The 26,504-nt window shown below is 38.5% G+C and overlaps 3 protein-coding genes and 1 long non-coding RNA gene across 12 annotated transcripts; all 4 read left to right on the forward strand.

Moving 5' to 3' along the window:
• The first annotated feature begins 231 nt into the window (after nt 1-231).
• Nucleotides 232-3,168, forward strand: LOC139187435 (uncharacterized). 9 transcript variants are annotated; one of them, XM_070807817.1, is made up of 5 exons: nt 283-1,034; nt 1,104-1,170; nt 1,297-1,854; nt 2,343-2,470; nt 2,568-3,168. In XM_070807817.1, the coding sequence occupies exons 3-4, from the start codon at nt 1,518-1,520 to the stop codon at nt 2,378-2,380; spliced, it is 375 nt and encodes a 124-aa protein (XP_070663918.1). In that variant the 5' UTR covers nt 283-1,034; nt 1,104-1,170; nt 1,297-1,517; the 3' UTR covers nt 2,381-2,470; nt 2,568-3,168. The 9 variants fall into 9 exon arrangements, with proteins under 9 accessions (XP_070663907.1, XP_070663913.1, XP_070663916.1 ...); XM_070807820.1 differs by having other exon boundaries at nt 2,622-3,168; XM_070807809.1 differs by having other exon boundaries at nt 1,297-1,859; nt 2,568-2,692.
• Nucleotides 2,485-3,061, forward strand: LOC114822752 (uncharacterized). The gene is made up of 2 exons (XM_029097843.1): nt 2,485-2,500; nt 2,568-3,061. Exons 1-2 carry the CDS (start codon nt 2,485-2,487, stop codon nt 3,059-3,061), a joined length of 510 nt encoding a protein of 169 aa, XP_028953676.1.
• A 4,838-nt stretch (nt 3,169-8,006) lies between the features above and the next one.
• LOC139189268 (uncharacterized) lies at nt 8,007-21,983 on the forward strand. Its single transcript, XR_011572975.1, has 2 exons — nt 8,007-8,036; nt 21,862-21,983. It is a non-coding gene; the product is annotated as an uncharacterized lncRNA (long non-coding RNA).
• On the forward strand, nt 12,761-21,951 carry LOC103426769 (TMV resistance protein N-like). The gene is made up of 9 exons (XM_070807718.1): nt 12,761-13,374; nt 14,497-15,604; nt 15,742-16,050; nt 16,214-17,164; nt 17,283-17,989; nt 19,356-20,299; nt 20,429-20,614; nt 21,524-21,636; nt 21,740-21,951. The coding sequence occupies exons 1-5, from the start codon at nt 12,887-12,889 to the stop codon at nt 17,979-17,981; spliced, it is 3,555 nt and encodes a 1,184-aa protein (XP_070663819.1). The 5' UTR covers nt 12,761-12,886; the 3' UTR covers nt 17,982-17,989; nt 19,356-20,299; nt 20,429-20,614; nt 21,524-21,636; nt 21,740-21,951.
• Nucleotides 21,984-26,504: the final 4,521 nt, after the last annotated feature.

The following is a 26,504-nucleotide window of genomic DNA, read 5'->3' on the forward strand; positions in this document are numbered from 1 at the left end:
ATGGAAACAATGAGGAAGAAGAAGGAGACAGAGAGGTTATAATTTTGTGTTCCACAGATGTGGGACGAGTTGTTCCATGGGATGAGGCGGAACGAAAATTCACCCAAAATTCGTCCCGTGGAACAACGCGTTCCACCCGTTTTAGGCGCACCAAACGTGGGACGGAACGCTTCGTTCCACTCCGTTCCGTCCTGTCCTACGTACCAAACGGTACCTCACTTAATGTTGCAGAAGTATATTTGGTACCAAAAAATCAATTATTTTGGGTCATAAGATCATAAGTGACATGTTTTGTTTGACTATTTGCACCACTTCTTATAAACTTGAAATACCCCTTTAAGCATATTCCAAAATACTGATTGAAGTTTTAAAAAAGTCTACCACCCTTGGATTTCCAAATGATTTTTATCAATATGTTTGGTAGTTGCACTTATCTTTTCCTGTTCAAGTAGACATATTTTGATACGAATATTGTTAGAGACGCTCTTACTAATTATGATGATCATATACCAAATAACTCAATATAGATCATGAAAGTTCTTACTGAAGTACAGTCTAATTTTTGTTAGTTGTGAAACTAATCAAAATCAAATTACTTTTCTGACATATTTTTTTACAAATTCGTGTCTAATACAAATTCGTGTTTACAAGCCGTACATCTATTAGAAAAATTATATACAAATATATGATAAATGTAACACTATTATTTTTATAATATTTTTTTAAAATTTTGAAGAACGAAAATAAAAGAAAAGAAAAGAAACTGTTTTTAACTGCAGGTCTAAGGCAGAGCCCTGTTGCCGCTTAGCAATAAAAAAGACTGCTGAGAAGGTCAGTCATCGTCTTCAGCCTTCACCAAATTGAGTTAGAAGAATTAGGGTTTTAGAGCTGCAAAGATCCAAACTTTATCAGTCTCTCCGAAAGTAATTAGAGAAATGGAAACCCAATCGAAGGACGGAGGACTCTCTGGAGAAGCGGCCCGGCATCTTCTTCCCTCGGCTCCCCCAGCGTCGGCTAACGCTCTCTCATTTCCCGTAAGCTCTCTCTCTCTCTCTTTCTCTCTCCTTTGACTGATACTAAATTCATGACCTATTGATTTGTAGGATTACTAGGTTTGGATTTAGACGATGCTTCTGATTCTTCATCGTCATCTCAGCTGGTAGTTGATGGGTATATAAAATTTTGAATTTTGGGATCAAAGAATTCAACTCTTAGGAATTTTGGGAACAAACAATTCGTTTTGAATTCTTTTGAAATGTGAATTTTGATGATTTTTGTGGTGAAAAAAAAAGAAAGATGGAATATCTCTACAAAGTACTACACAGCTGGTGTTTCAGTATGGATGGCTCATCACCATGACGAATTTTTGATAGTCCCTCCCAACGTATGAGCAGTTGGCTGCCTTAATATTGGTTTTCAACACAACTGAGTTTCGGTCTCTTGCCACTCACTCTTTGTCCCTTTGTTTACTTGTTTAGCATGATTTTCAATGTGTCTTATATCAATTTGCTCGCGTTATGCTGCAGTTGTCGTCTCTGTCTGCGCTTCAGAAATGGGTATCTCAAACTGATCTTCAAAAGTTCGATAGACTAGTGTGCATAGGGAATAAGGTTGATCTTGTTCCGGGTCACCCAGTTCATACCGAATATAGAAGACGACTGCAGAAGCTTGGAGACCCATTTGCTGATGACGGTCCAGGGTTCACTGCGTATGGAATCTCCGAGACTGAAGGAAGCAGTTTATTGGGGGATGATGAGCCATATTGGGAGGCTAGGCACACATGTTTGGAATGGTGCAATGAGCATAACATTGAGTTTGTTGAAGCTTGTGCTTCAAATGCTGATTTTGACAAATGTAAGGTAGCCCTTCTTTCTGACTTCTTGTTTATGGCAAGTTTTATACGAAGGTGAAAAATAAAAAGTACCCTGTTCGAAGGTAGAAACGTCGTGCAATTAGGATGATTGAAGATAGTTCGTCACTCAGGATTTGATGAATTTTTACCCATTGGGACATTTGAAGGTGTAGGAAACTTTATTTCAGGGTCTATTTCACAAGGTAAAGGATGACCACAATCAACAATTTTTAAGGACATGCCTTTGTATCATGAGTCCTTGTACGCTGGAGAAGTCTAGGGAGAAGTAGGACCTTCACGTCGTGTATGCCTGAATAGGACATGGCAGACTATTACCTAAGTTCATGTGTCGGCTTCAATATTAGAAAGAGTTGGTTAGCCTGAGAAAATGAATAAAAGTGATATCGTGATAAATCAGCACGTCGATCGTACGGCACACAAATTTCCTGCTTTGTTGGATATCTTTTAAGTTTAAGGTACTGTTTTACAGGTTTGTCAGTTGATGGCGACTCGCAAGGTATTGAATGACTTTTTGGTGCTCTTTCCGCACATATGTGGCCTGGAATGATTCTGAAATCAGGCGATAAGATTGCTGAACCGTCATTACCTGAAAGAGGAGTAGGTTTTATACTATGCCGCTTATATTTGGTTTATAATATATATTTTACTATTAAGTAGGATTCTAAATGTCTGAATCTTGAATCCTTTGTGCTAGACTTGTCAGATAAAGAATCTGATTATGAATTTGAGTATGAAGTCCTCTCTGCAGGTTCAGCTGATCCATTTGATGACACGGAAGAATGGGTTTCTGCAAATGGTTTTGCTGGACCTTCAGATATGCGAGGACTGGCTGCTCAAAGTAATCTTGTCCTAGAATGCAAACAAGAGAATGGACCCAGTTCTAATAAGGAGGTTCCCCATGCCTCGAACTTGACAGCCGCGTTGGATGATAGTATTAGCAAAGGAGTATCCAGTGCAGAAGAACCTGAACAGGACACAGACCATGACCAAGCCCCAGAACCGGATGAGGGTACGAATTTTGAATTTGAAGATTTGGAACAGTTGATGTCTGAGATTGGGAACATGCGCGACAGTTCAAGATTGCTGCCGGATTGTCAGAGAAGAGATATGGCTGCAAAGCTGGCCATGAAAATGGCTACCATGTTTGGGGGTGGCAGTGATGGTGAAGTGGAAAGTATCGGCGAGTAAAGGCCATGAGTATCTAAGAGAGATGTGAGTGTTATGAGAGTTATGAAATATTCTGTTTCATTGAATTTATGAGGCTTTACAACTGTGTATATATATATATCTGCTAATCATAATTAGCACCTAATCAAGTATAACTAATTACACTAAGATAACTATTAGTTACACTAAGCATAACAGAAACTGTTATGATGTCCTGGAATATGTGTCAATACACCCCCTCAAGCAGACAGGAGGTAATCCGAGGGAAAGCTTGGACTGCAAAGCACTGAACCGAGCTTTAGAAAGAGCCTTTGTATGAATATCGGCAATTTGATGTTGAGTAGGCACATACTTGACATGAAGAAGATGGGATAGGACCAACTCCCGAATATAGTGATAATCTATTTCAACATGTTTGGTGCGAGCATGAAAAACTGGATTCGATGAGAGAGAGATGGCAGAAACATTGTCACACCAAACAACAGGAACTTTGGATAAAGGAAAACCAATGTCTCTGAAAATCTTACAAATCCATGTAATTTCTGCTGCAGTATGTGCTAGAGAACGATATTCAGCTTCTGTGGAAGAGCGAGCAACTGTGCTTTGCTTCTTTGCACTCCAACTGATAAGATTGCTGCCCAAATACACAGTAGCCACTGGTTGAACGCCGGTCATAAACACAGCCAGCCCAGTCAGCATCAGAGAAAGCAGTGAGATGTAGAGCACTCTTTCGAAACCATAATCCTTGAGTCACAGAACCCTTAAGAAATCTGAGGATCCTTTTGACAGCTTGATAATGCAGATCTCGTGGACAATGAAGGAATTGGCAGACTTGATTAACTGCAAAGGATAAGTCGGGCCGTGTCCAGGTCAAATACTGAAGAGCACCAACAATAGACCTGTATTCATGAGGATCAGATAAAGGGGAGCCAACATGATCTAATTTCTGACTGCCAAGTGGTGTTGAGCACGGTTTGCAGCCTTCCATCTTTGCTTTGAGTAATAAATCAAGCGCATATTTCCCTTGAGAAAGAAAAATACCCTCTGAAGATCTGTGGACTTCCAGGCCTAAGAAGTAATGAAGAGGACCTAAGTCCTTAACTGGAAACAGTGCACCAAGTTGAGTGATAATATCCTTGCAGACTGAAGGATTGGGACCCGTGACCAATATATCATCCACATAAACCAAAATTATCACCAAGGCAGGAGAGAAGGTAACAAAGAGGGAACAATCAGATTGTGAGTTAGAGAAGCCAAGGGATAACAGTGCATGAAACAGTTTGTCATACCAAGCTCTAGGAGCTTGCTTAAGCCCATAGAGTGATTTGTTTAACTTGCAAACATACGTAGACTTAGAAGAGTCAATAAAGCCTGGAGGTTGCTGCATGAATACTTCTTCTTTGAGGGAACCATGAAGAAAAGCATTGCTAATGTCCAGTTGATTCAAGAACCAGTCAAACTGAACAGCCAATGTGAGCAAGATCCGAATGGTCACTGGCTTTGCAACAGGGCTAAATGTGTCCGTAAAATCCACACCTTCTTGTTGATGGAAGCCTTTGGCCACTAATCGAGCCTTGTATCTGTCCACAGAGCCATCAGGATTCCTCTTTATTCTAAAAACCCATTTACAACCAATTAAATTCTGATGGGGAGAAGAGGGAACAAGAGTCCATGTACCAGTAGATTGGAGAGCTTGAAATTCCTCTAACATAGCTTGTTTCCAAGGAGCATGCTTAGAGGCTTGGGAATATGTAGTAGGAACAAATTGAGCAAGGTCAACAGGATGTTTGGTTGCTGTTAAAGCCTTTGGTTTAAATATGCCAGCTTTGGATCTAGTTATCATTGGGTGATTATTGTGGGGAGGTGAAGGGGGTAATGATGGAGAAATCAAAGGAGAGGCAAGAGGTAAAGAAGAGGATATATGAGAAGGTACAGTGGGTGGAGAAACTGAGGAAGAGGCAAGTGGTGAAGAAGAGGATATATGAGAAGGTGCAGGAGGGGCAGTACTAGATGAAGTAATGGGAAAGGGTAAAAGAAAGGTTGAATCTGGAACAGGAAAGGAGGATTGGGTAGAGGATGGAAGAGGCTTGTGCTGAAATGGAAAATTACTCTCATTAAACAAGACATGTCTGGAAATATAGACCCGAGATGTGTGCATATCTAAACACCTATACCCCTTATGCTGCAGGCTATAGCCAAGAAAGGCACATGGTGTACTTTTGCCATCAAGCTTAGAAGAAACATAAGGTTTAAGCCAAGGATAGCAACTGCATCCAAAAACCTTTAACCGTGAGTAATCTGGTGGTTTGTGAAAAAGAAGCTCCCATGGTGATTTATCCAAACCAGAAATTGGCAATCTGTTAACTAGATAAACTGTAGTGGAGAAAGCTTCAACCCAAAATTTGTGAGGAACTTTAGAAGCAGCAAGCATTGTTCGAGTGGTCTCAGTTAAATGCCGATGTTTCCTCTCAACACACCCATTTTGCTCTGGGGTGTGAGGACAGCTGAACTGATGCAAAATACCATGTTGGAGAAGAAAAGAACGAAACTGAGAACTTGTAAACTCACCCCCTGAATCAGACCGTAAAGTCTTGATTTTGTTTCCAGTCAAGGTCTCAACATAAGATTTAAAATGCACAAATATGGAGAAGACCTCAGATTTGAACTTCAAAGGAAATAGCCAACTGTATTTGGTAAACTCATCAACAAACAGTACATAGAATTTATATCCACTGACAGAGGAGATAGGAGCAGGGCCCCAAACATCACAATGAACAAGTTCTAAACTGTGAGTAGTACTGCTAGTGCTTACAGAAAATGGCAACTTATGATTTTTACCAATTGCACAATCTTGACAAAAGAAAGATACAGATGGTTTGCCAGTGTAAGCAAGCTTATTTCTACTTAAGATCTTCCGGAAGATTGCAGAAGAGGGATGTCCAAGCCGCTTATGCCAAAGTTGTAAGGAAGCTGGAGTACTAATATTAGCATAGGATGAGGTAGAAACTGGAGCACAAACAGAAGCAGGTGAAGTACCTTGCACAGGATAAAAGCCAGAGCTAACTGGCCCCTGAAAAAGCATCCTCCCCGTAGAACGGTCCTTGATTGTAGAACCATCAGAATCAAGGATTAATTGACAGTAATTATCCTTTAAAAATTGATATGCAGAGAGGAGATTAAACTTCATATGAGGAACATGGAGAACATTGTTCAACTTAAATGCGGCAGATGGAGTGTTAAGAACAGAAGTACCAGTGTGGTGAATGGGCATACCTTGACCATCACCAATATAGACTTTGTCGTCACCATGATAAGGCATAGGAGAATGAATAGCAGAGATATCATTCGTGATATGCGAGGTAGCTCCAGAATCCAAAATCCAGGTAGGAGAGGTAGATTTAGCAGTGGTGTGAGCACACATTGCTGCCAATTTTGCAGGTGGAATTTTTCCAGCAAAGGCATGATTCATGCGTTCAAAGCAGTCAATTGCTTCATGATCATGAGAGTGACAGATTTGACAGGGAACTCGGCTACCAGAGTACTGTCGATTGGAGCCTCCTGAAGAGCGACTTGGAGTGTAGGAGTTGCCTCGGAAATTATTAGTCCCACGATAATTGGTAAAACTGCGATTGTTGCCACGATTATTGCCACGAGTGTGACCACGATGGCTGCCTCGATAATTCTTAGAAGAATTATAGTTGGAGTATGGAGCAACAAATGCTTGAGGAAAGGCATTAAATTGAGGCGTTGGAAGAAGTGGAGCCTGAGAACGCTGAGACTGAGCAGCGTAGGCATGAAATGGTTCTGTAACAGAAGGAACAATAGACTTCTTCTTTCGATCCATAAAGAGTTCTTTGTTGATCAATAAGCCATGAAGTTCATCAAGAGAGGTGGAGGAAATTCGCAACATTATAGAGTCAATGAAGGATTCGTACTCATCAGAGAGGCCATTGAGCGTAACAGCAATAAGATCAGGATCAGAAATTGGCGCTCCAGCCGCCATTAAAGCATCTGAAATTCCTTTGATTTGTTGAATGTAGGCAGAGATTGAAAGATCACCTTTCTGAACAGAGTGAAGGCGAGTGCGGAGTTGGTGAATGTGCACAGCGGAGACACCACCAAAGCGTTGTTCAAGATTGATCCACAGTTCGCGAGATGAAGATACACCGACAGTAAAAGGGATGATTTCTTCAGATAAAGTGGAATTTAACCAAATGAGGATGTTTTGATCCTTTTCATACCAAGCTTCAAAGGCTGGATTCGGAGCACCGGTGCTGTGGCCAGAACTATCAAGAAGAAACGGCGGTGGACATACTTCAGTACCGTCAAGAATGCCAGTGAGCTTGTAACGGCGAAAGATTGGAGCAAAGAGCGCCTTCCAGATGAGATAATTGTCTCGTTTGAGCTTCGTGGGAACCATACAACTAATGTTTTGGATTGTGATTGAAGAAATAGATGAAATTGGGAAATTAGGGTTAGGGTTCATCGAAGAGGAATTTGGGGCAAGAATGTCTGGATTCGCTGGAGAAGACGTCGAAGATGCCATCGGAGAGACAGAGAAACAGAGATGAAAGATCGAAAAGGGGAAGAATCGATCAAGAGCTGAAGAAAACCACAGAGATCACGAAGAGGTGGAGAGGATCTTGAAGATCGATGAAAATCGCGAAGAGGTGGAGAGGATCGCGAAGAGGCGGTTAAGCAAAGGCTCTGATACCATATGAGAGTTATGAAATATTCTGTTTCATTGAATTTATGAGGCTTTACAACTGTGTATATATATATATCTGCTAATCATAATTAGCACCTAATCAAGTATAACTAATTACACTAAGATAACTATTAGTTACACTAAGCATAACAGAAACTGTTATGATGTCCTGGAATATGTGTCAATAAGTGTTACACATCCCTGAATTTCCTTCTTGGACTTTTTTCCACAAGGTGGCAAGGAAAGGAGAATCGGCAGTCTTCTTCTTCTCTTTTACTGTATAAGTAGGTTCAGAATAGTCGATACCAATTAACCGTGCCCGAACCGAGTTTGTAAGAAAATTGTGCTTTTAATGAAACCATGGAAATGTTGGGATTGCATTCGAAAATCGAAGGGAAGAATCGATTCCTGTATGAGCGCAATTAGTGATGATGTTTCAAAACTTTGATATGAAAACCAACGTACAAATTACAAATTTCCTCCAATGATGGATGCAAATCAATCTTAGTTGATGAGTCAATTTTATACTATATATTACTCCCTATTCTTGGTATATTTTGGTTATTATTTTGGTGAGATTTTGATGCTTTGTTATGTGTTTTTAATGTAGGACATGCGAACTTGTTATGAGCATAAAGTAATCAAACAGTGGAATTTTTGAGTGATTCCAATTGGAGCGGGTTCGTGAATCTGTCAAGAAGGCTATATCAAAATTTCATAATTTTATCCTGAAGCATTTGATCGTGACGAATTAATTTATGTCCAACGCGCAGTGCTGGCAGATGGGGCTGCAGAGCTTATTTGCGACTTCTGGGTTGGAAGATGATAGATTTTGGACTTGGACTTTTCTTGGAACTTGAAGATGAGGTCCTTTAATTCAAGTCGATTTGGGCTTGTTTTGGAGCCCTGAAGGTCCAAAAACGTGGTTATCTCTTTGCTGGGCAGATTTCATAGTCAGAATAGGAATGTAATTCCTAGTTATCGTTTTATTATTTTATTTCCTAGTTTTTAGAAACCTTTTCTATGAGGGTTTAAATTGGGAGTAGTATAAATAAGGATTTTTTAGCCATTAGGGTTCTGGGGGGAGAACGTACGCATTATTTTGGAGAACTTCAAACTTTTTACCTACAAGGTGTTTTCATTCTTTTTTCTAGTTAATATATTTTCTTTAGTTTTTATTATGATTGTTCGTAACTAGCTCTTTTGCTAGGGTGAAGCCACAAGCCTTAGCATGAATATGTGATTTTATTAATTTCCCTATGAATAGATACATGCTTGCTTTGAATTATTAATCACGGCGATTAAACTATCTAATTGTTTTAGTGATTCGTGATCATTAGGGTATTTAGACAAGCAATTTGATGCAATTTCTGTTGGAACATCACTCTGAAATTGAGGAGGGCTTCTTGTGATTAGTAATTGTAAGTTCACTTAAGGTGAACATCACGCTCTTAAGGGTTGCATGGTTTTTCGAAGGGTTTTCACAAAGTTTAATGAGTCTTACATGTTTATATTTGATCTGGACATCACAGACGGATTGCATGTTAGATATATGTTTTCGCTTGAACATCACAAGGAAAATATGTATTAGGAAAACCTAACCTTCAAAGCATGTATGTAGAAATTCATAAGTAATGGGTAAAATTACATAGGATTGTTAATGGTGACTGCAGAATTTGTTCTAAATAATTAACTAAGAATTAGTTTAAATACAAATTATTCATTCAATCGCTGCGGAAAACGACCTTGCTTGAGCTGCTATACTACGATAATTTTGTACTCTTGCAAGTATTTTTAAGTGTTTTTATCCCTACTTTTGTAGGTGATAAAAATCCTATCAAGAAATTGGTGTTGTTGCCGACGATCGTTTCAAATAATTTGTGTTTATCATATTCTTAGTTAATTATTTTTGTAAATATCTTTTTACTTGTTGATTTTATTTTTATTTTTATAGGTTATGTTTTGTTGGTTTTGAGAACAGTTAAACGATGGGCTAGAATCTACAACCAACAGGAGGGTTGCCTTCATGGAATTATATCAATATGAGGAACTCTCAAAGGCCTAGGTGCGATCCATACTCAAAACTTTACAATATAAGAGCCCCTTGAACAGCCAACCGTGCCACAAAGATCTACTCTAGATGACAAACTTGCTGAATTGGCAGAGTGTGTCAAGCAATTTGTTGATAGCATGCCGAATACCAAACCATCAGCAAAGATAATTGAAGAGCAAGATGGGCAGCTTTCGTATCAATTCATAGAAAATGAGAACGATTCATATTCAAACTTTTACAATCGGTGGACAGAGCATCCTACTTCTATGTGGGTAAGCAATCAACAGGCTTTTCAGCAGCCCTGTGTGCCACAAAAACTTTCTTTGGAGGACCAGATTGCTAAGTTGGAGGAGTCCACTAGGTTGTTCATGGAGGGTACCCCTAAGTTGCAGAAAATAAATTCAATCGACAATCTGGCACAGCAAATCGAGTAGCTCACGTATCAATTGGAAGAACAAGAAAACGATTCCAATTCAAATTTCCCTAATCAACCAATTGCAAACCTACAGGGTTCAAATGAGTGCTCTGCAGATCAAACATTGAGATGGGGGGGGGGGGGGAACCAACGATACTACAATGGAAGAATCTGAAATTGAAGGCCCAATGGGAGAAACAGCGCCTACTGACCTTGAACCTGTTATGACCCAAAGGCAGCAGCAGACCATGACGGATCAACAAAATCAAAATTCTATGCGGACACATGCAAAAGTGCACATTAATCTGCCGCTAAGGGATGCGACTGAAAAAGCTCCAAAGCAATCACTAAATTTCAATTTATTTGAGGCTCCAAGGCAACCCGCTAAGCAGCAGGAATACATGAATACTCAAACAGATTTGCATACAAGGCAGAAGGGTGGTGATGAGAAATTTTTAAATGCTGTACTGGACAGTACACCAGCATAGCCGATCATATTTAGAGAAATTTGGGGAAAGTCCTACAAGCAAGCTAAGATCTGCATGGGAAATAAGAAAAAGCTTAATGGCAGCCGCATTCTTCGTCAACAAATTCTACTAGTGCAGAGGTTGTGGGTGTTAAATACAAGGTTCAAGTCAACCAAGTATTGAACTTTGAGTGTGTGGATTAATCTGTTCACATGTGTTCAATATGATTTGGTTGATGATAATAAGTCCATCAAATGTTCCAAGAAATGTCGTAGTGAATAAACTAAATTTTCTTTTTTAGTGGTTCTCGTTCTATTTCTATCTAGGAAACTTGGACCTTCAACGCTAGGACCTCCAATGTTTATTCTACAAAGTATTGCTTGTGAGTGCTCTGGATTGCAAATTATGATTCCAGGCAATGAAGTTTCAAGGCGGTTTGGCTGTATCCAGAAAGATCGAACGACATTTGAACTTCCTCTAGATAACGAAGGATGAGAGAGAGGTAAATCATGTGGGAGGCAGATTCTCTGCCCTCTCACTTCCCATGCCCCCTATTTGTGTGGTCACGGTTAAACCCTGTTAATATTTTATATTATTTTTTTTATAAGGATGATAAGCCAAAAACGAATAGTAATATAAAATGTTGATGTGACTTAACCGTGACCACACAAACAGGAGGACACGGAAAGTGAGAGGACAGAAAATCTACCTCCAATCATGTGTTGCTCATTTATTCAGCTTAGCTAACAATTAATTAATTAAGTCCGTCGAAAAAAAATACAAAACAAAGATGTGGCCTTCGAAAGTGGGTAACTGGGTCGGAATTATTATTTCATTCCTGGTGAAGAAAGGCCACAGGTGATTACAATATCAACAAATAATTGAATACAGACAAACTATAGTGATCAATCGAACTTGTTGGTTTATATGGAAGGCGAGATGCAAGTTTCTGTTCAATCAACAACCTATAGTTCCTCGACAGATCATCGCAGTCATCACCCAATCTGTGGCTGCTTTTAAGGAATATACTCAGGCTACGGTATGTAGTTTGCCTATTTCTGTCAATGGTTTGGTTTCTGATATGCAGTGGTCTCCTCCTTGTGTGGGTTTTATAAAAATTAATGTGGATGCGAGCTGGTTAAGGAGTGGAGCTTCTGGTTTTGTGGGGGTGGTGGCTCGGGACGATGAGGGCAGGTTTATGGCAGCGATCAGGAGGAGGGTCACGGCCTCGTCTGTGGCTGTGGCAGAAGCCTTGGCAGTGCTGCATGGGTGTGAGCTTGGAAGAAGTATGGGATGGAATTTTGTCATCGTGGAATCAGATTCTCAGGAATCAATATCCTGTATTCGAGACTCGGATACGAGGGGTAGTTGGGAAGCTTTTCCAATTCTGGCGCGATGCAAAAGAATGGGGGAGGCTTTTATTGACTGCCGCTGGTCTTGGACTCCAAGATCGGCAAATATGGCTGCGGATCGTCTGGCGTTGCGGCAAAGTAGGGAGGTATGTGATAATGTTTGGGTCAACAGACCCCCATCCTCTCTTGTTCATGTTCTGTGTAATGATGGTCTTCCTTGTCCCCATTAATTTCTTCCTAGCAGTATGAGGAGTGACATTTTTAGCATTTGGTGCGATGTCGGTTGTACCTCTTTGTACTGCTTCTCCTTAGTTGTTTGTTGCTTGCTTTTGCCTCGGGGTAGGCTTCTGTGTATCTTTGGCATCTTTGCCCGGTTGTTATTGATTCCTGTTCGCCAAAAAAAAAAAAAAAGAAACTCCATAATGGAAAAAGACACAATCTTCCTTAAATTAAAGACCCCCACTTGGTATGGCCACTTTATATGTAATATTTTTATATTTTTCAGTTGTCTGTGATTATTTTAAAATATTATAATGGTGGATTGTTACATCAAAGGTAGTCGGTAGGAGTTTGCAACAAAACTTCCTCTTCTTTAAATTAAAGACAGTCAAGTAACAATTTTAAAATTTTTAATCGTCAATGAAATTGCCACGAAATTTCATCTCTTTCAACTTGATCACATTCACATTGAAGGTGGTAGGAAACTGCTGCTTCCTTCACATGAAGAAAAGCATGCATAAGGCCTGATATATATAACAAGAGAGAGTCCATTGTCCACACTCCATACCATACTGCATATTCCAATTCTTTGAGAGGCTCTTTTCTTTAGTTTACTTGTCTTTAATTCTCTTATGGCCATTCAACTTGCCTCTTCTTCTTCCTTGCCTCCTTCATGGACATATGATGTATTTTTGAGTTTTAGAGGTGAGGATACACGCTTTACTTTTACAGATCATTTATACAAGGCCTTGCACAGTAACGGAATCGACACCTTCATTGATCGCCATCTTATAAGAGGAGAAGAAATATCACCAGCTTTTCTAAAAGCAATTGAAGAGTCAAAAATTTCAATCATTGTAATCTCTGAAAACTATGTATCGTCAAGATGGTGCTTGAATGAGCTCGTACATATCCTCGAATGTAGAAGGTCAAGACAGCAAATAGTTTGGCTAGTTTTCTACAAGGTGGATCCGTCCCATGTACGAAATCAAACGAGTAGTTTCGCTAGCGCATTTACAGGACTTAAGTGCAAATACAAGGACGAGGAGAAGATCCTCTTATGGAGGAGTGCTCTAAAAGAAGTAGCAAATTTGTCAGGACATACGGTCAAAGAGGGAGAGTACGTACATTTCTTCACTCCTTGTAATTTGTTTAATTATATGATTCTTTCGTGTAATAGTCTGTCACTAGCAAGAGTGCCCGCGCGGTGCTGCGGGTTTTCAAACTGTACAAAACATGTAGAAAGTTTTAAATGAATATATGATATGCCATACTATTTACATGTGGAAAATGTACTTACAACACTATCTACAATAAGGAACAATGAGTAGGATTGGACTTCGTTAATCTGATGGGCTTGTTTTCATTTTGTTTAGCATAGTTGACTGAAATTAGGAGAGAAATAGAAAAAGAATTTCATATATTGTTTATGAAGGAAACAAATTCAGATTCTCACCTTTGAATTAATTGATGACAAACATACTACAGATTCTCACCTTTGAATTAATCACTAAAATATGAGAGTTTCCCTACTCTCATCCACAAATTGTCTTCTACTAATCTTAAGAACAGTAAATGAATAACAATCAATTAAAATAAAAATTTCATAAAATAACAAATTGCAATAGAAATTATTTTACAAAAAGAGAAAGGGTGAAATTTTGGGTTAAGGGTTGAGGTTGAGGGGGAAGGGCGGAAGTTACCGTGAAGAGAAGAATTGCTTTGGAGGTGGAATTGGGGAAGTTATCATTGGTTTTGGACTTTTATTTCTTTTTTTTAATTGTTTAATGATTATCCACAATTATTATTTTGATTGTTTGACATGAATATCCACAATTGCTTTGGAGGTGGAAGTGGGGAAGTTATCATTGGTTTTGGACTTTTATTTCTTTTTTTTTAATTGTTTAATGATTATCCACAATGATTATTTTGATTGTTTGACATGAATATCCACAATTCCTAGACCTTGTTTATAAACTCAAATTATGAAAGTAAGGGTAAAGTTGTCTTTTTGTGTGTTTTTGGTTGACAAAGACTCTTCTTTTAATAATAATATAGATTATACGCTTTGTCGTTCACCAAAGCTAGCGAACGAGGAAGTGAGTGTTCTAGCGGTTGTTGCTAGCACTTCTCTTTTGTGTAATCCTCTCTTCATCTTTTTTACTTTCCTTTTTCTTTTCAAAGATATATAGCAAAAAAGTTGATTGACTAAATGTGTTAAATTTTTTAATTAAACTGGTAGGTATGAAGCTACATTTATCGATAAGATTGTTATGGAGATCTTAGTCAAAGTACTGCAACGCACATATTTGAATGTGGCCAAATACCCAGTTGGAATACAATCTTGCGTTCAAAAGGTGAAAGGGCTTTTAGGTGTCGGAGGAAATGATCCTTTTGTGGTTGGGATTTGGGGGACATCTGGAATAGGCAAGACAACAATTGCAAAAGCTATTTATAATGCAATTGCTCATAAGTTTGAAGTTAGTTGTTTCCTGGCAGATGTTAGCGAAAGATCGGCATCACGTGAAGGCGTAATCCAACTACAAAAGACTCTTCTTTCTAAAGTTCAATGTGGTAAAAAGTTGAAAATTGACGATGCTTATCAAGGAATCAGTCTTATAAAGAAACTGTTGAGGCGAAAGAAGATTCTCTTAATTCTTGATGATGTGGATGAACTGGAGCAGTTAAACAACTTGGTTGAAGTCGATTGGTTCGCCAAGGGTAGTAGAGTGATCATAACCACAAAAGATAGAGGTTTGCTGGAATCTTATGGTGTTGGGTTGATACACGAGGTCGAAAAGTTAAAGGACGGAAAAGCCCTTGAGCTTTTTAGTTTGAATGCCTTCCGAAGAAATGAACCTCCGGACAATTATTTGGAACTCGCACAACGTGCAATAGCCTATGCTGAAGGCCTTCCGTTAGCTCTTAATCTTATAGGTTCTCATCTGCGTAATAAAAGTATAGATCGTTGGCAAGCTATATTGGATAATTACGATTCTTATGATGGAGAACCTTATAGAGGTATTCAAAACATACTTCGAAAAAGTTATGATACCTTGGATAATGTCCTGCAACAAGTTTTTCTAGACATTGCATGCTTCTTCAAGGGTGAAAAGAAAGGCTATATGTTACAAATATTAAGAAGTTCGAAGCTCCATGTACCTTCAGATTGTATTGAAGTACTCGTTGAGAAAGCCATCATAACTATTGAAGATAATACGATTTTGATGCATGACTTACTAGAAAAAATGGGTAAGCGTATAGTTAGTGAAGAATCACCCATTGAACCAGGCAAGCGGAGCAGATTGTGGCATCATGAAGATGTGTACCGTGTTCTAACTGAAAACAGAGTAAGTAGAATATATATATTCTTGCATTTGGTTTAATTGGCATGATTTTGAAAAGAAAAAAAAAGATTTTAAAACAACCCTTTTGAATTGTTTGTTATACGACTTGTTTGTTAACATTGTTTCTTTTTCCATCTTAGGGAACCAAGAAAATTAAAGGCATTGTGGTAAAGTGGCCCAAACCAGATTTGATACCTTTGAATTCCAAAAGCTTCTTCAAGATGGTAAATCTTGAAATTTTTATAAGCCGTAATGCACTTTTTTCTGGATGCGTTGATTATATGCCCAACTATTTAAGGTGGATTGATTTGGGTGGAGATAAGTTTCGAATTTGGGGATCCAATATTCTTCAAAAGCATACGGTTACTTTCAATTTGCAATATCTTCCAAGACATCTTGTGACATATAATATGTCATACAGTGACATTAGAAAATTGAAGGGATTTAAGGTACATGTACATTTTAAAATTAATTTGGATGATTCCTAATTTAAATGTATATATATTTTATTTTCAAAAAAAGAGAAAATTTCCAAAGTTTTTTCATCATTAATTATTCTATTTAAAGTATGTGACTTCTTGTTTTGTTTTTTTTTTAATTTTTGTTTTACAGAATTTGGCAAATCTTACATATATGAATTTACGTGGGTGCAAATTTCTGGAAAAAATCCCCGACTTATCCGGAAGTCCAAACATAGAATTTTTGGATCTTCATGGCTGCACAAATTTGGTTGAGGTTGATGATTCTATTGGATTCCTTGATAAACTTGTTACATTAAATCTTAAGGGGTGCTCTAGGCTTACAAGGTTTGCACCAAAACTTAGATTGAGATCCCTTAAAAGCCTTTATCTTCATGGTTGCACGAGGCTCGAGAGTTTTCCAGAAATAGAGGATGAGATGGAATCTCTAACGTATTTGGATATACAAAAAAGTGGCATAAGAGAATTGCCTTCATCAATTGCATATCTTACTGGGCTTGCCGAATTGTTAGCAAATGAATGTGAGAGCCTTGTAGGTACATCATTACATCATCTTTATGGGTTGCCACATCTCATTCAGGTTTCTTTCGGTCAATGCCCAAAACTGATGACATTTGGGAAGAACAAGATGAAGTTTGATGAAGTTTCATCCAGCAGTACCAAATCTCAACTGCTTTCAAATGACTTAAAGACCTCACAGGACAACTATAACACATTTGCTCTTCCCAACCTACATTCTCTTCATCTCGAAGGATGCAATTTATCAGAAAGTAATTTCCTTTTGCCTCTTGATTGCTGGTCCACATTAACACATCTTGATCTCTCAAGAAACAATTTTGTTAGTCTTCCGGATTGCATTAGCAAATTTGTCCACTTGGAAACACTTTGTTTGAATGGTTGCAAGAGGCTTCGGGAAACTCCACAAGCCCTTCCACCAAAACTAATCGAGTTATATCTGGATGATTGCACATCATTGGGGAAAATTTCAAAACTGCCCCCGGAGCTTCAAGTTCTGCACCTGTTAAATTGCTTTAGACTATGTGGCCATGGGGTGGCAAAGTTGGAAAATAATTTGTTGAATGAGGTTTGTCTCTCTTCTTAATTACTCTTGAAATTAAAATATATAATTTGTTGTTCCTTATGAGAGCGATCAAATGACAGTTGTTTGTAATTAGTTATCTACATATTATTCACTATTGCAGGGATTTTTTCGGCGCTCTATCTTGGATGTTATTTATCCCGGCAATGAAGTTCCAAAATTGTTCAACTGTACCTCTAGCCATCGCACAACCTTTCAACATCTACGAGTTGGCTGGGGGAGAAGAGACTTTATTGGAGGCAGTAGTTTTAAAATTCCTCTAAATTTACAAGCGGGGGAGACGTTATTAGGATTGATTCTATCTGTTGTTTTAGAACCACCGAATAATTCTAATTTTGATAATTATTATGTTATCATCAACGGAACAGAAGGCTCTACACACAATGGATGGCCTTATGCTAACTTGGAGGCAGCTCATGTGGGGCTCAAGTTAGTGGATTTAGAAAAGAAGCAGGGGGATATTTGCAATGTTGAATTTCTTTTCTACAAGGGCGCACGCATTAGAAGTTGCGGGGTGCACCCACTATTGCGCAAACAAGACGAATGGCTTCCCATGTCTTTGGGACCAACAAGTAGTCTTGGGAAGAGGCCTCGTCCACTTGGATCCTCAGATACCGTCCACGAGGAATATGATCGGCAACGACAATGGCTTTCCTTATCTTCGAACCCGGCGGATGATCATCCGAAACGCAGGCAGATTGATCGTAATGTTCCTTTCGATATTGAGGAGGAGCAAGAGCAGCCATCCACTTCAGATGATTCACAATCCACTTCAGATGATTCACAATTTTTTCTTCATTAGGAGTTTGGGTACGTACATTTCAGTTTTAGTATAACAAAATAATTTTTTTATTTTTTTGTATAGTGAATTTGTGGTACCTTTTTAGATTAATATAATAAAATTAATTAATTTAAATTAAATACCTAAAAAAATTAGGGTAAATTACATTTTACCTCCTCACTTTTAGGTCGCATAATAATCTCATATCTCATCTTTTAAATATTGCTCTATTATTCATCAGTTTACAAATTCGTTGTAATATCATATATTTGTCAATTTTTATGTTAAATGCTGACATGACAGACACATGCCCGCTCCCTTACATATCTAGGTTATAAAATTAATTTAATATCAACAATTAAAGAATTTTTAGTTCTAAATTAAATTAAAATTAACAAACAAATTGATGGATATTTTAACGGAGGTTTAAGATTGCAACAAATTCGTAAGTTAACTTAAAACATTGCAATGTTCAAAAGATGAGGTAATTGGTATAAGAACCAAAGTTAAGGTGGTAACATATAATTTACCCAAGAATTTAAACAGTTTTCAATCTGGAGAAACAAAGATTTCATATCTGTAGGTGGCTACTGGCTAATTATTAGAAAAACAGAAACCACATTTGTATCCTAAAGTACCTTTGACTGTGAGTGAGTAGGCCACAGCCCTTCACTAATAAAACCAAATTCTAATTAATCAAAACAAACAACAATGGAAGGAAAACATACAAGGAGAAATGAGATTATGAGTACAAATTTCAAGATTAATTATCTTAAAACTTGGTTTTGTTCAGATATATAAACCTACAAGGAGAAATGGAGATTATGAGTACAAAATTTCTGCAGGAAGATCAAAGAACTACATTGTTTGGATGAACATGTAGAGCACGTTCTCCTCTCTCTGTTAATCAAGTTTACACGCAGAGATGGAAAACTTGTTGGAGTACTGTTTAATCAAGAGTTTTTTATGAGCATTTCCAATTAACGAATAGGTGGAAATTTTGTTTTGGTGTTGATTAATAAGATTTAGTACGATTTTAATATCAAGAGGAGACAACAATGTAGAAAACATGGCCATAATTTCACAGGTCTCTGTCCCTATATATTAATTCCTTGCAGATTCTGGGATGGAGTATGGGTCAAAATTGCAGCCAACTGTGTCTTGACACATTTTTGGTTTTGGACAAATACTCTGTCTCCTGCCTTTTGCCATTTATGGGTCCCTTGTTTTCTCTGTTGCTGCTGGGACAGAGTCCATTAGATTTGCCCGTTTATTTTCTTTGCTCCCAGAAACGGGGTGCAGGAGGCTAAAAAAGGAGCTTTGAAATTTATAGGGCCCGTTTATTCCATGCCATTGACATTTTCGAGGTAACTTTTTGGCTTCTATGATCCACAGGTGAGTTGGCTTCACTAGTTGAGGGTCTTCGCACAGGCAAGGAAACATCATTGGAAGAGTTCATCAATTGTCCCCCCAGTGTGCTTACTGAAAATCAGGGAAATTAAATACGGCAATATGGTCCCGAAAAGGGCTTATCATACATTGCCAAACCTGCAACTGGACAGAGTTTTATATCTCACCACGGGCGCGCGTTGAACGAAAGTAGACCTCTTGTGGATCTGGTCACTCTCCTTAGCAGTGTACACGAGAAGATGTCCGAAAGAGGAAGTAAAGGCAGTGTCCACGAGAAGATGTCCGAAAGAGGAAGTAAAGGCAGCATGTTTTATCCAAATCTTGGAAGCATTTTGAATGCAGGGGAGTATCATAATAAAAACGCACATTGGGACATAGAGAGCCAGACAGATGATGAGGATCACGAATCTGAAGCAGCCGGGGCTTATTGTGATGAAAGCTTGAGAAGTCCACTAATCTCGTGCCAAACAAGAAGCATGGGAAAGCCTAGGTCTGGCGGCAGTGCTTTAGGTGTGAGATGCAATACAATCTTGATGAAAGGAAATGTAGAAGCTAGCGAGGCTATCAGTAGTAGTATGGACACTGGTGGAGGTTGGCAGCTGGCTTATAAGTATTCTGACCGAGTAGGCGAAGACGGGAAGAAGGAAGGAGGAGTTCAATAAGTGTATTTGCATCAGTATAGTGCACTTGGGTGTCGGCCTGCGTCGGTTGTTTCAATTTCTGGTGTAAGATAAGAAAGTAAACTCATTCATGCTGGTCTGGTTAGTCAGCCTGATGTTTCACTCAAGGAACTGACAAGTCTGCGCTCTCTCCGTGCAGAGAAGGTTCCTCCATCGGAAGCTGTTATTATAGGGCCAACATGGAGAGATCTTTAACCGGGAGTGAAGCGTTCAGTAATAGTTGGAATTGGACTTCAAATTCTTGAGCAGGTTTGGTAGAAGAGGTTAAACAGTTCTTTGAGTTATAAAAGCGCTTGGAATTTTATTAAATTATCAAAAATCTTTCAGAAACTTTCTTGTTTGTCAACCTTCTTATGTCTTTTCTTTTCAGCTGCGCAGATTGTCGGCATAAATGGAGTTCTCTACTACACTCCCCAGGTTTATGAGCAAGCCAGCATCGCTGTTCTTCTATTTAACATAGGGTTGATTCCAACATGCATCTCTCTTCTTAAGTGCCATTACAACTTTCTTAATGCTTCCTTGCATTGCTACGCCCATGTGGCTAATGGATATAACTGGCAGAAGGTATTTATATTTCAAAAACCTTCAATTTCATAGAAACGGTTACTAACTTTTAAACAAAAATTAAGACTTGGGAACACCATCCAAATGTACATAAAACACGGTTCAGTGTCCTTTATGGTCTATTCAGTTTTCCTCCAGTTCTATTTAGACTAAAAATTTGTAACCAGTTCTATATGTGTGCATATTTGCGAAAAATAAGCGTTTTTTTTTTTTGCCTTTCTTGGTATTTAGGTCACTCCTGTTCTCCACATTACCAATCCTTATAGTCCCTCACTCTTCTAGTAGTTGCCAACATTGTCAACTTGGGAACTGTTATGTATGCAAGTCACAGCTATTCTCATTTGACTATTTTTTCACTTCTTACAAACTCGCGAAATCCCTTTAAAATTATCCCAGATACTGATTGAAGTTTAAAAATAGTCTTATTGAGCTCGTGAAACTAATTAAATTACTCGTGCGTGACATTATTGTTCTACAAACCTGCATACTAGCCCATCAGATGTTATTCAGCTCTTGACAAATAGTATATGACTCACTAATTTTCTTTACAAAGGAAAGCTCACTAATTTTACGTATCCTAAACGTCACTTATCTACACTTGAGGTCCAATCTTTCATTCCACCAATGTAGATTGTTTTTAAGTCACTAATTTTATTTACAAAGGAAAGCTCACTAATTTTACGTATCCTAAACGTCACTTATCTACACTTGAGGTCCAATCTTTCATTCCACCAATGTAGATTGTTTTTAAGTTTGTTTGAAAAGAAATTTACAATGTCTTTTAAAAGTTTGAAGGAAAAAAAAAGAAAAGAAATTGTTTTTTAACTGCAGGCCTAAGCTGAGCCCTGGTGCCGAGTAGTCAGTCATCGTCTTCACCAAATTGAGCTAATTAAAGGTACTGTTTTACAGGTTTGTCAGTTGATGACGACTTTTTGGAGCTCCTTGCGCACACATGTGGCCTGGAATGATTTTGAAATCAGGCGATAAGATTGCCGAACCATCATTACCTGAAAGTGGAGAAGGTTTTATACTATACCCGCTTACATTTGGTTTATAATCTATATTTTACCATTAAGTAGGATTCTAAATGTTTGAAATTTGAATCCTTTCTGCGAGACTTGTCAGATGAAGAATCTGATTATGAATTTGAGTATGAAGTCCCATTTGACGACACGGAAGAATGGGTTTCTGCAAATGGTCTTGCTGGACTTTCAGATACGCGAGGACAAACCAGTTCGGATAAGTAGGTTCAGAATAGTCGATACCAATTAACCTGCGCGAACCGAGTTTGCAAGAAACTTGTGTTTTAATGAAACAATGGAAATGTTGGGATTGCATTTGAAAATCGAAGGGAAGAATCGATTTTGTATGAGCGCAATTAGTTATGATGTTGCAAAACTTTGATATGTAAACCAACATACAATTACAAATTTCCTCCAATGACGGATGCAAATCAATCTTAGTAATTAGAAACTACCCCAAAAAAGAGAATTTTTACTTGAAAAAATTTACTCCCATGGGACTTTTACCCTGCGGAAAATAACCAATCACAACTCACATCAGTGGTAGGAGTGCTGGTGGTATTATTAATTGGGATAAAAAAGATGGTAGGATACTGTGAACATAAGAGAGTTGCCAAATTTGACTGCCGCGTTTGGTAGTTCATGACAACCGGAAAGGTATTGTGCACTGAGAAAATCTGCCCTAATCATATCTATGTAATCATGGGAGAGATAACAAATAGCTGTATGCAACAAACGACATTCGAGAATTTTCTCTAGTGAATGCGATTTATGCTGGAAAAAATTTACTCTATCACTGGTTATATACGACAATTAGAGAGATAAACATAGTCGTATATAACTAGCACATTCGAGAATCTTCTTTAGTTTATGAGTTTTATGACCTAAAAAATTTATCTTATCACCAGTCATATATGTTCAAGAGACAAATAACACATAGTTGCATGCAGACTACATCTAATTCTTTCGTCAATGTGATCTTTATGTCGGAAGAAACCGTTTATACATAATTATGAAGAGATAAGAGATAGTGGTATGTAATTGATCACATTCGAGAATAAAGTTTGAAGCCGGATGAGATGTCAAGTTGTTACTAGGCAGTAGTTTAGAAGTGGTTAGGGGAAAGTGGGAGAATAATAGGGTTCGGCCAATTAGGCTTTTGACTGATATATGTACCGAGAGTGACTTGAGGAGCGGATCAACTTAATCTATTGACATAACCACATAAGCTGCACAGAGGATAAACTCATTTGAACAAGTTGGTGCTCAGTGCTCTTTTGTTCATGGATACCAGGAATATAAGTTGCTTTTTAAGGTTTTTTTATTTGACCAGTGAGATATTTTGCTGGTCAACTACTGAGATGTTTTGGATAGGTAAGTAATCGAAAAGAGCGTTATTAGTCATCTGAAAACGCTACTTCTGATATTTTTAGAAGCACTTTTGAATCGGTCCCAGTGACCGGTGAGATATTTAGGTAAGGAGGGAAGTGATTATGTACAAACTTCAGTAACACTTTTAAAATCTAAAGCATTATAAACTATTAAGAAATCATTAAGAAATAAATGTTCTTGATTATCTAATTGACCAGTGAGATATTTTGGTAGGTAGGTGATTGTGTACAATCTTCAATACTATTTTCAAAAGGAATGCTAAGTACTAGTTTAGTATTGAGGTACTTTTATAAAAAGTGGATATAAAAAAAAACTGAGCTCAAAAACGTATTTGGTAAACACTTAAAAACAACTTATTTTCACAGTTTTAGATGAAAAAAAGATGAAAACGTGAAGCAGCAAAATGAGCTTATTCTCACAGTACAGCATAATTAGTTTTTTTTTCAAAGCATAGCAATACCAAACCAGTCCTAAGAGAACCTCTTAAAAGTGGGAGTTTCTATAGAGAAAATTTTTATAGTGTCCAGAACAATAAGGGTGCGTTTGTTGCACCGGACTATCTCGGACTGGACTAGCTTCAGGGACTAAGCTGGACTGGCTTAGACTAGACTAAGCTGGACTGATTTAGTGAAGCGTTTGGTGCAGTGTCGGATTAAAAAGCAAGACTAATATATTTTATTATTAAATTTATATTTACAATATTTTATCATTAATTTAATCTATATATACTAATATTTTATTATTAAATTATCATTTTCCTTTTATCTTCTCTCATTGTTTTGTCCGCCAGCTCTCCCCTCTCCTTTTCTCTGCCATTTCATCTCCTTTCTAGAACATCTTCCTCTCTCTTTTTTTTTCCGCCCATTGCATCCCTCCCCTCTCCTCTTTCTCTACCATTTCATCTTCCTCTCTTTTTTTTTTTGTCCACCCAAATCTTCCTCGAACTCCAAATCTGCCTTGCCCTGCACCAGCGACTCCACCTGCTGCTGGCAGAGAATTCAACGACTTGAGGTTCTGGAGCTTCTCGGATGGCTCGTCCATGGCGATGGTGGCGGCAGGAAATATGGGATTGGGGATTTTTTGTGGGTGATGGTTGGTGGTGGGAAATTTGAGATGGGGGATTTTTTGTGGTTGATGTTGGTGGTGGAAGAACCCTCGCAGGGAGGAGGAAGAAGCCCAGAACTCATAGAAGGGCTCGCAGGGAGGTGAATCAAGCAGGACGAAGAGAGATGCCGTCGAAATCGAGGTCGATGAGGTGAATCAAGCATAACGAAGCGAAGTTCCTAGCTAATCCCGTGGTTTTTGGGGGGACTCGTGAAGACCGGCTAGCACGCCTCACAAGGACTCGTAGTCGAGGCGAGTCCCATTTATTTTAGTCCCACAACCTACCAAACGTAGGATTATAGTCCTACTTAAGGTAGTCCAAGCCAATCCCTCCTAAGGAGGTGTAACAAACGTGCCCTAATGGTACACTACATGTCATTATATAAGCTGAGGGTAGTTTTATTTTTCAAGTTTTGTTACTTTTTTAACACAAGTATTGTGACGACCCGTCCTGAATTAATATATATTTTATCCTCGAATGTGTGGAAATGACGATTATACCCTCGAGTCGTAGTGACGTGGATGTACGTATATGGTTTTAAATTATTTTCCCGTTGACATAATTAAATCATACTCAATGTCACGAGAGCATCGACGCAAATTAGGATCAAATCGAGTTCGTAACGGAAATGTTATGAACAAATAGGTGTAGATGAATAAGTTTTGGTTTTACACTTAACCTACCAATTATTTTCTTTTCTTTTCCTACAACCTTGGACAAATTGTTAGGCCCTAATTCCATGGCCCAATCAATGCTTTGTTTCTTTTATTTCTACCCAATCCCATAACAACACATACATTCCCACGTGCAAACCTTCTCTTTCTCTCTTCTCTCTTCTCGACTCTTCTCCCTTGTCCATACGATCCAAGCCTTCAACTCTCAAAACCATCCAAACTTCATCGATCGAGCTTGAGCTTTGCACCAACGTGTTCCTGGTGACTTCATGAACCCATCCATACCATTGGACAAAAGAATGGATCACAGGCACCCGAGAACCTAAGAGCTCCGGCGTGGTGCTCTGTTGCTCCGTCATGATCGTGGTTATTTCACGGAGTTTTAAAGCTTAAGGGAGTCTTAAAACTACTCCATATAGACCTGGGAACAATTTTTGGAAGGTTTTGGACACCGGATAGGCCAGTTCCTTGAGTTGCAGGTTGACCTGAATATTCAAGATATATTCTGACATATTTCGTTAGTTTTAGGACCTCTGAGAGGTAAGATCATGTTCTACTCGTTCAGGGCTTCAAATTGATATATAGTTTGTGAAATTTGGTTGAAAAATGAAGAAAATATTAAGGTTTAAAGATTTCTCCATAAACCGGCAATGCAGCAGCGATCAGCGCCGGAATTCGACGAACCACCGGAGAAGGAAGGGGAATATTCCGTCAACTTTGATGGAATATACAATTGCGTCAAGTTAAGTTAACGGTATATGCTACTATTTAACGAAATATTCCCTAGCGGCGTTAAAGATTCCGTCAGTGTGCCAGGCACGTGAGGGCGTGTGGGTCAACGGAAAATTGGATGCTCGTGGTGTTGAGTAGGACAGGATAGTATATTCAAACACCCCAATTGAGCAACGTATGAAAAGTTATTATACGATTTTGATTATGTGCTTAAATTAACATTACATTAATGGTTTCACATATAGGCGAGACGTTCCCGGAGGATGAGCGTAGCCAGGCGAGACTTAGGGGTTACGATCCAGCTACATACCAGTGAGTAGGCTTTTGGTTTTCTATATATATACATAATATATGCTTTGCATTTTCCTAGAAATTTATTTTAAATGGATTTACGATTTTAAATGTCATGTCAATTGCGTTTTGCTTTAGAGTATGCATTAGTATAGATATGCATATTGTTGCTTGATGCTGCGGACGCCCAGGTAAGCTTCAGGTGAGTATATATTGATAATAGTGGATGCATTGTTTGTGGTTATACGTAGATACATTTAGAGCTCATTATCCTGCATCCGGTGCTAGTGCTCCCGCCCGTGGCCAAGGCACAGTCTTTCACGTGATATTCACCTCCCGCACCGCACGCTCACCTTGGATCCAAGTTTGGTGTACAACCCTGTCGTACATACCACATTAGGTGGTTCCGACTCGTAGGTGACCCGCAATTATTCGCACAACCTTCACGTGATCATAGCACTTGAGCGTACTTATTTACACCCAGCTCTGTCTTACTGACCACAATAGGTGGTTCCGACTTGTGTGCAGGCATACCTGATGAGCTATAGGTTCAACCATACAGGTCACGTTAGGTAACTCCTACTGGCATATCATTTTACATTGATTTATTTCATTTGGCTTACTTATTTCCATGCTGAGACACTTGACATGGCATATATTTGATTTTCACTACT

Source organism: Malus domestica, chromosome 02 (genome assembly GCF_042453785.1).
Source record: "Malus domestica chromosome 02, GDT2T_hap1".
NCBI classification, from domain to species: domain Eukaryota; kingdom Viridiplantae; phylum Streptophyta; class Magnoliopsida; order Rosales; family Rosaceae; genus Malus; species Malus domestica.